Source organism: Aspergillus ibericus (genome assembly GCF_003184845.1).
Source record: "Aspergillus ibericus CBS 121593 unplaced genomic scaffold BO80scaffold_18, whole genome shotgun sequence".
NCBI classification, from domain to species: Eukaryota; Fungi; Ascomycota; class Eurotiomycetes; order Eurotiales; family Aspergillaceae; genus Aspergillus; species Aspergillus ibericus.
The window spans coordinates 56,024-65,809 of record NW_020292116.1 but is presented as its reverse complement, the minus strand read 5'-3'; the positions used below and the strand labels follow the sequence as shown (position 1 = coordinate 65,809).

General features: G+C 24.7%; 1 protein-coding gene across 1 annotated transcript; it reads right to left on the bottom strand.

The window, feature by feature from the left end:
• Positions 1 to 4,823: 4,823 nt before the first annotated feature.
• On the bottom strand, positions 4,824 to 6,258 carry BO80DRAFT_434480 (uncharacterized protein; the record flags this gene model as incomplete). The annotated part of the gene is made up of 9 exons (XM_025720874.1): positions 4,824 to 4,846; positions 4,949 to 4,956; positions 5,023 to 5,045; positions 5,325 to 5,333; positions 5,616 to 5,688; position 5,929; positions 5,975 to 6,068; positions 6,143 to 6,151; positions 6,196 to 6,258. The coding sequence occupies 9 exons, from the start codon at positions 6,256 to 6,258 to the stop codon at positions 4,824 to 4,826; spliced, it is 303 nt and encodes a 100-aa protein (XP_025575531.1).
• Between the last annotated feature and the right edge of the window lie 3,528 nt (positions 6,259 to 9,786).

Sequence of the window (9,786 nt, the reverse complement as noted above, 5' to 3'; positions counted from 1 at the left end):
TTAGATACTTGATTCTGGGACTATTAAAATAATAATTTATTTAAAATATTATTTTATATTTTTTATTTCCTACGTACGCATGGCTAAAACTATTATTAATAAGGTTTTCTAGACTGTTGGCTACAGCACTGTTTTAATTAAATTAATAGATAAGTAGAATAAATCTTGTAGATTCTTAGAGATAAACTATATTTAATATATATTAATATTCTTATATAATCTTATTTTATATAAGTAGCTAATATGTTAGGGTATTTATATACATATTAAGACTAAGAAGACTATTATTTTTATTTAATATAGTAAGTAGATTGGCTTTATTATTATTAAAGATATTTAATATTTTTTATATATAATTAGCACTATAAGTTACAAGATGATTTAAGATCTATATTTTTATAGTACTTTGATATGCTTACTACTCTCTAACTTTACTATTAATATTATTAAAAAAATAGTTTCTTTGCTAATTTTAATCTATCTTATATATTACTGTATAGCTCATACCTCTAAACAAAAGATTTATAACTTTATTAAATATATTATTAATTTTAATATTAAGAAAGATATTTTACTAACACCCTGTGAGCCCTGTCTCTATGGAAAAGATTAAATCTTATCTATTTTTTATACTAAATCTCATGATTTTAGTCTATATATTAGAGATTTTATTTATATAGATATTTATAGACTGTTATCTACACACGGTTAAATTAATATATACTATTTTATTACTTTTACTAATTATATTTCTTAATATTATTGAATATTCCTATTTAAGGAACACAGCAAGATATATAATAAATTTATTATTTTATAAAATTATCTTAAATATTAGCTAAACATCAATATTAAATGCGTTTATGGTAATAACGTGTTCAAATATTAACTATTTATATCTTATTATTAAGAATAAAGTATTATCTAGAATTTTATTTTATATTACTATTTAAATCTTAATCCTATTACTGAGATTAAAAACTATTATTTAGTTAAATTTTATATATTAATTATAGCGGATAACTAGTTACTCTGTTTTCTATGGGATTATATTATTCTCATAGTTAACTATATATAGAACAGACTTATATAAAGTATTATTAGAAAGACTTTTTATAAAGCTTTATATAAAATATAACTAGATATTTTATAGTAAAAAATTTTTAATTACCGCTACTGGTATCTCACTTTTAAAAAAACTTGTAATAAGTTGGAGAATTATATATAAAAAAATTACTTTATTAAATATTTTAAATTAGTTTATAAGATTTATAATATTTGAACTTGTTAGATCATATATGCTTGTAATATTATCTTTAATAAAAAATCTATCTTATAATTATTATTAATAATATTTATATATAATTTTGATTCTACATACTATGGTAAAGTTAATATAGAAACTCTAGTTTAAGAAAATCCTTATCACTAATTATTATTTAATATATTTTCTTAATATTAGTAGTTTATTTTTATTATTTTTTCTAGCTATTCTACTACAGACAAGCAGAATAGTAGTAAGAAGCTGGACTAGTTACTAGAATATAAATAGACTAGTATACTCTTATCTTTGCCTGTAATTAATAATATTATTTATAATATTATACTTAAACTAGCAGTTATTATTAAAGATAATAAGTTTAAAAATTAGTTAGTTTTTATAAATCTTTTAGTTACTAGTACCTCCCATATAGAACCTATTATTTCTAATAAAAATTATTACTAATAGCTAAATAGCTATTATATTATTTTATATATATTTATAAACTTTTATACGTGTTTCTTGAGTCCCTAGAAATATATACTATTAATATAAATAATAATCCAGATTTAAGTACTAATACTCTCTATAAATTATTTATTAATAATTATCTTACTGGTATTTTATTTTTGGAAATTATGGTTATATAATATCTTACTAACCCGCAGGCTAGGAGAGCCACCTTTATTAAAAGACTAATATCTTAAGATACTAGCTATATTTCTATCTTATATACTAATGCTATAACCTATATTAAAGTATTTAAATAACATGAAATAATATATCGCGAGATATAAGAATAAATTAAATAAAATATTTTTTATATGGTTCTATATCCCCGTAATACACGTCTTCTTCTATTTAAATAGATATTTAAAATTAAATATAATAATATTTATAAGACTTATTTTATTATTAAAGGCTTCCGGCAGCGTACTAGCAAAGACTATTAAATTAAAAAAATATATATAGCTATAATTAAAAGTATCAGCTTCAAGATTTTTATTATTTTAGTTATTAAGATTTATTAAATCTTATATTATTTTAATATTATTATAGTCTTTCTTAATACTAAACTATATGAATTAATACATATTAAACTACTAGATAGCTTCTAGGAAAACAATATGTATGGTAAACTTTTTAAATTATTATATAATTTAAAATAAGTACCACGTGAATAATATAATATGTTTTATAATTTTCTAATAGTTAATAGTTTTAAGTACTTACATATAAATTATTCCGTGTTTATAAAAAAAAGCTTTTTTATATTTATTTATATTAATAATATTCTTCTACTGGCGCTGGACGGTACTATAATTAATATCTTTAAAATATTATTTATTAAGCTTATTAAATTCACTAATAATAACTCCTATATCCACTTTCTAGATATTAATATTATATAAATAAATAAAAATATTTATTTTTTATAGAAATTATATATATAAGATTATTTAAAATATTTTAGTTTTTCTATTTACAAGACTTCTTCTATACTATATAACTCTAAGAATCCTTTATTAAAGTACAATGGAATAGTGGATTCTAATAATATTAAAATATATCAGAAATATAATAACGCGCTTATTTAGATTATAATTAATATATATTCTGATATTATATATGTAATAAATAAGCTATTATTCTTTATAAATAATCCCGCTAAACTATATCTTCAGATAATGAATCTTATTTAGTACTATCTTATTAGTTTTCTTAACTATTACTCTTTTTACCATCATAGTAAATCTAGATTTATTAGTTTCTATAATATTGACTACTGGTTTCTATTTTTTTAATATAATATTAATCTCCAGCTATATATTCCAACTTATTAAGAAGCTTATTTTATAAAGTTCAAAGAAATAGACTACTATCACATTATCTTTAATTAAAAATAAATATATTATATAAGTAATAGCGACGCAGAAGTTAATCTAGCTTTAATTATTATTTATTAAACTAGATATTTAGTATTTTAAAGTTATATCTATTTTAATAACTTACTCTACAATCATTTATATAGATAATTAATCTATTATTATTTTAACTAAGAACCCTGAGTTCCACGCCCGTATAAAATATATCTCTATTAAATAGTACTTTATACATTGTAAAGTACATATAAAAAATATTAAGTTTATTTATATTAATATAACTAAATAAACAGTTAATAGTCTTATTAAATTATTTAAATATTTTATTTACTCCTATTTTATTAAGCAATTTAGTATGGTAGATCGTGTTTAAAATTATATCTAATATCTTTATATTTATATGTTTTTTACTTCCTATTTAGGAAATGTAAATAATCTTATATCTTTTTTTTTTATATGTAATGTTGCTGACTACATCCTCATTCATAGAAAGTGTGAAAGAAGATCACGTGATCTCAGACCTAGCCACCTAGTCACCTCCTTCTCGCGTAGTTAGCTAGGCAACACACACACAAAAATATCATCAATATTGCTGTCACACGTACGACTGAAGCCAGGCCCAAGGGATGGGTATGCCTGGTCGGCTACTGATGTAAAGGCACATTGAATGAACACTAGTCCGGCCTATGGGTCGGTGGGCCTGTACGATGCAATATGCAGAGATATCGGTCGGTCGATCGAGGCCGTCCGTCCTGTTGCAGTGGCAGACTTGACACCGGGCTCTGAGATAGGCCACCCTCAACGGACTTCGGTGTGAAGCTAGTCCGCTTATTCTTCCCATTCAGCGTCCGTCAATGTCGGAAAATCATGAGTCGTTCACTGCGAGGATTGAGCGTTTAGTACAGAGCAGAGCTCGATCGCCTCCAACACAAGGTCACGGAGGTCACCGACATATCCGAAGGCTGGAAAATGAGATGCACGCAGCTAGAAAAGAATCTTCGTAGGGAGCAAAGCATAGTATGCAGCTTGGAAGAAGCATTAAGCAATCTTCAACGCCATGTACAGTACAAGAAGCTGTCTAATCATTGAGGCAGCGTTGAATTCGCCAAGTTAACTGTGAAGACGCTGCTTTGGCTTCCACGGAGGTTGATTGGAATTGAATAAGATATTGGATTTCTTTGGTAAAGTAAAAGTGACTAGCTGATAACTGTTGTAACTATCTGGTGTGTGGTGTGGGGGTATATTTTTATCTTGTAGGTGCCCGCCCCTTGTTATCTACCACTTGTTATTTAGATAACTGTCTATAGAAAGGTATTATAATAATTCTGTAAAGAGCTTCTTATACTTGTGAACAGAGCTGTATATTTTATTCCCGGGTATGGTATTTAAAGAGACTATTAGCCGTGGCACTCTAGTTATAGTTATATAAAAGACTATGCTGTTGTTTGAGAGTGTAGATATATTTAGTAGTTCTTAACTGAGTATTATACCACCTTATAAAAGTAATTTTAGTTAGAAATCGGGAGCATTGATATCATGGCTAGTAGGATTAAAGAGTCTATAGTAGATAGAACTTTCGTGGTTATTAATGTTAATGAGAGTGATACTAACTTCAACTACTGTGACTATTTACCGCGAAACTTGAGAGGTGATAATATTCCTCTATTTTAAAATATGATTTAATTAGGGCTATGCGAGCAAGCTATAACTATATAATTATAGATATTAAATGGAATTGATATATAATCCTGTGGTTAACTTGATGTTAATAGCTATAAGAGTTTCTTAGAGAGTAGTAGCTTACCTTTTAAACTAGATTATTTTAATATGGAGATACTCTGGCTACTTTCATTGTATTTGGTGGATATATTAAGATACTGGTGCTTTTGGTATACTGTACACTATAAAGATATTATATTAATCTAGTATTAATTGAGAATTATATACTATTGTGTCAGTGAAATATTCTGAGTGTTAAATAGATTAATTAAAAGTATATGATTTGTGCGCTTGGTACTGTAATATTATTTATATTATAATTAGACTATAATTACGGCAACTGTCTTGAGATAGCTAGTATGATGTTTTGCTAAAACTAATCATCAAAATCTACTGAATATTGCGGAAATGGTTATTAGACATTAGATTATCTAGAAGGACCTAATAGAGTTATTACTAACTGATAATAACTATGTAATGTCAGTACTGTTTAGCTATATTATTTATATTAATGTAGATAGTATCACGGAATCTGAAAAAAGTATAGAGAGTCTATAATTCTTGATTACAGCTCTGGTGTTTTTAAATATATTATAATTAGATATAATATACGAAGTTGTTTTGATTCAGTATTACTCCTCTATATTGATTAATATTATTTACTATCCTCACTACTATGTATCTAGTTATTGGCTCTATTGTGAAGTGCTGGTGCCTTAGTCCTTTGGAACATGTATTATAGGTATAATAACCACCATGTTCTTGTTTTCCTGTGTTAGTTTGTCTGCATCGCTTGTTGTAAGATTTTCTGTTATCTTGAAATTCCTGTATGTTTTAATTATATCAGTCATATCGTCCCGCAGTTTTTGGATTGTTTCTTAAAAGTGGTTAAAGTGGGCTTCCTCGTCCCGGCAGCGACAGTTCAACTGGGTGTTTTTATCGATGAGGCGGGCGTGGGAGACTTGTAACTGACTGTTTTCCTTCTCAAGGCGTGAGTACTTGGCATGCTGCGTGACATATGATTTATAGAGGTACCGGTAGTCAGCCACCAGTCGCGCGTCTTACTCTGTAAGGACTAGATTATTATTATCCAGTCACTGCTCCAACTCACGAATCCGGGGATAGATTGACTTGACAGCCGTGCCAATGGAAGTGACCTTCTTGTCTTTCAAAGGCGCTTCCTTGGGAAGTGACGGTACCATAGCCTAGAAGATGTTAGCTCATGCTAGAATTTCGAATACTAAATACTGTATATTTAGTGTAACAAGAAGGAAAGTACCTTTAATAGCTGCTGGGATAGTTTAATATTTTTAAATATCTTATTGTTATTACAATGTCCCGGGCCTGGTCCTGTCTAGTTTTCGCACTTGCGCTTGACTGGCTGTCCCCGATCATTAAAATTATTTATGTTATTTAGTAATGCTTGTACTGAAATAAGAGAATGGTTATAAATATTTTTAGTTCTGGAACTTATTATAGTAGCTTCTTTTATATAGTGAGTACTACGGTGCCAGACTTGCTTAAAACTGTTTTCTTTTAAAGAATTGTATTTAAGAAGCTTGCCTTGCCTAGCCTTGGTCTCGAAATATGATTTACCCACTATCCTCTAGAAATTCTCTTTGGAGATTTCAATCGTGAGCCGAGTTTGGTTGGTTGTGTTCTAGTGATAGTAATTTTATCTATATCCTACAGTATAGTAGTACTACTACTATATTTAATATATTTTAATTATTTTCTTCTATGGCATTTATTTATGCCTGTCTAGTATCGAGAAAAATTTAAAAGCTTATATTAATATAAATTTTAAAAAATAATATTAGTCCGTATTATTTACCTGGAATAGTATTTATTAATATACTATTATTTTTATTATTTTTATAACTTACTATCTATATACCAGCCCTGCTATATATAATGAGTAGGCTACCTAGAGATCTATAATATAATCTATCTATTAAATAATATTTATATAATTTTTATTATTAGTATTAATATTAACTAGTTTTATTTTCTATTTCTTTTACTGGTTATACCGGAACTGGCTATTAAATTATAAAAACTAATAATTAATTTTTATAATTAGGTTCTAATATATTAGAATTATAATATTTTAATAGTTAAGTTATATCTAGATTTTCCATTTCAGAATCTGCTAGAATTAATTAAATAATTATTTATAGCTAGTACTGGAGTCTGGTTTCTAAAGATATAAAATAATAGATTAGAAAATCTTATCTATATATAGTTATTTATTTTATAGTAAGATTCCAGCAGCCTTAAACTATTATATAAATAAAAGAATAAGCTAGAGATAGTAAATTAGTAGTTTTCTAACCTCCTACAGCAAATATTAATAGATGATTTTTATATTATTATTTGTATAAAATCTCTTAAAATATATATTTATTAATATTATTATTTTATTTTCAATATATACATTACACCGTTAGTTCTAATTTATATTAATATATTATAGACTTAGTAACTCGGGGATCTAGATAGACTAGCTAATTATAATATATATAAGTACTATAAGTTTTTTTTTAAACTAGGCCACCCACTAGAGGTATATATAAATTTTAATAAAATAAAAATAATCTATCTAGATAAACTTATACTAGAGATATAAATTATTTTATATTTAATTAATTAATTATTACTATCTCTTTACTAGTTATAATATATATAAGTCCTGTAAAAAACTCTAGCTTAGTATATTCTATACTATATTATTATATAATTTCTACTATAGGATTATAGGTAGGTTTTCTATATAAAATAAATAGTATAAGATATTTTTTATTATTTTTATTAGTCTGTGCACAAACCCCTGGAACTTACTTATAATAAATTAAATATTTTTATATAAGATTTTATCAGTCTTAATCTAGGCTATATATTCTGGTATTATACTATTATAGTAGATTTTTAATCCATATATATACTAGTTAAGAAGAGTCTGTATTAGTTTATATATATCTTATATTATAAAACTTTAGACTATTTACTTGAGATTCTTTTAAAATATGTAATAATTACTTATGCGTAATAAGAATACTAGTAAACTATAGATAAAAATATTATAAATAAAATAAATAAATAATATAAAATTCTTATTAAATAGCTTTAGTAGTAAGATTATTTTTAAATAGTCTGGATCCTATCCGTAGCTAACAGAATTATAATTATTAGTAGATAATAAGGACCGGTGAACCTGTTATATAAACTATTATTAATAAAAAAATAAATTAAAATTATAGAAAATAGATATATTTATATATATCTAATCTAAGTTTTCTAGCGCATTATTAGCACTAATAAATATTTATAGAATATTTATCTAGTACTTTTACTATAAGATAATAATCTAAGACACGGTCTAATCTAATTAGAGTATTTTCTATATTATAAAGAACCACGCGATCTTAATTATATTAGATAGAATTAGGGAATAATTATTATATATACGTTATCTATTCTTACTATAGTCTAAAATAGTTATAATATATATCAGCGTACTCTTATACTTGTGGCTCTACTAATATTAGTTAAATAATTTTATATAGAACTCTAGATATATTTATTTTTATCATATTATTAGCTATAAGTACTACTTATTATTAATAGTTTTTTCTATATTATCTATCTATACTGCTTACTAGAGTGTATACTATCTCTAGTACTACTATAATATAAAATTATAAAATAGACTTGCTTAGCTGTGAGATATCTACATCTAAATAAAGAAAATTAAGACTTATTACTAGAAATATATATACTTTATAATATTATTTTTATCTATATATTCTAGTAGTGGTTGGTACGGCAGCTTTATTTACTATATATAAGCTATTTCTATCTAGATTATTATATTATAGTATTATATTATTTACTAACTCTTCCGCATGACCTGGTTAATTATTTATTAGAATATTTAGATAGTCTTTTTTATAGGATTATTAATTTTAGTAGATGGGTACCGGATGTGCTGTTATAACTATAATAAAGATATCTTATTATTAAAGATATCTATATCCTATAAAATAATCTATTAAAGATTTTATATTATACTAGTAAGATCTAGAGGCATTATATTACATAAGATATTATAGAAATAAATATCTTGTAAATACACCGCTTATTATATTATATATAACTAAGAATTAGTATTAATAATTAATTTATACTAGATTAGTATCTAGGCTTACTTGTATTCTAACTTTTCCTATACTTAGATAATAGTATTAATAGTTTACTATACTTAGCTGGGGGCTGGTATAGGAGACTACTAGCTATTAAAAAACTAGATATTGATATAATATAATTTTATACGGGTAGAGAAGAGTTTTTAATAAGAAACTTACTTAAATTTTTCTTAAATATTATTATTTAATATAATTTCTAGAGATACTATAGCTCACTCTAAATTCATATACTAGGATTATTAATAAGTAAGCTACTAGTATTTTTACATGGATTTTATATTAAATACTAGATATTAGTAAATAGAAGAATCACGTTGATATAATATTCTATTAAAATAGTAGGAAATAATTAGAAGAGACTTATTTAATATCTAAAAAATCTATATATTTTAATAATTTAGTACTAAACTAAATTATTAATAGATTATTTATACTATCTGTCTTACAATCTGATAATCTAGCTAGTATTAATATTTTAAATAAGTTTTTATCTTTATAGGCTATACACCATACCGACACTAGCGATATATTATTATTTATAGATAGAGAATAGTCTTAAATAGTTACTTCTCTATGAATGAGATAATATAGTATGATAGATAGCTAAAAGAATATTATATAAATTCTAAGATATATGTACAGATCTAATCTAAAAGATAGAAGTTAGATAGTGATTAGTAATATAATAAGATATATTATATTCTAATAAAATCCTATT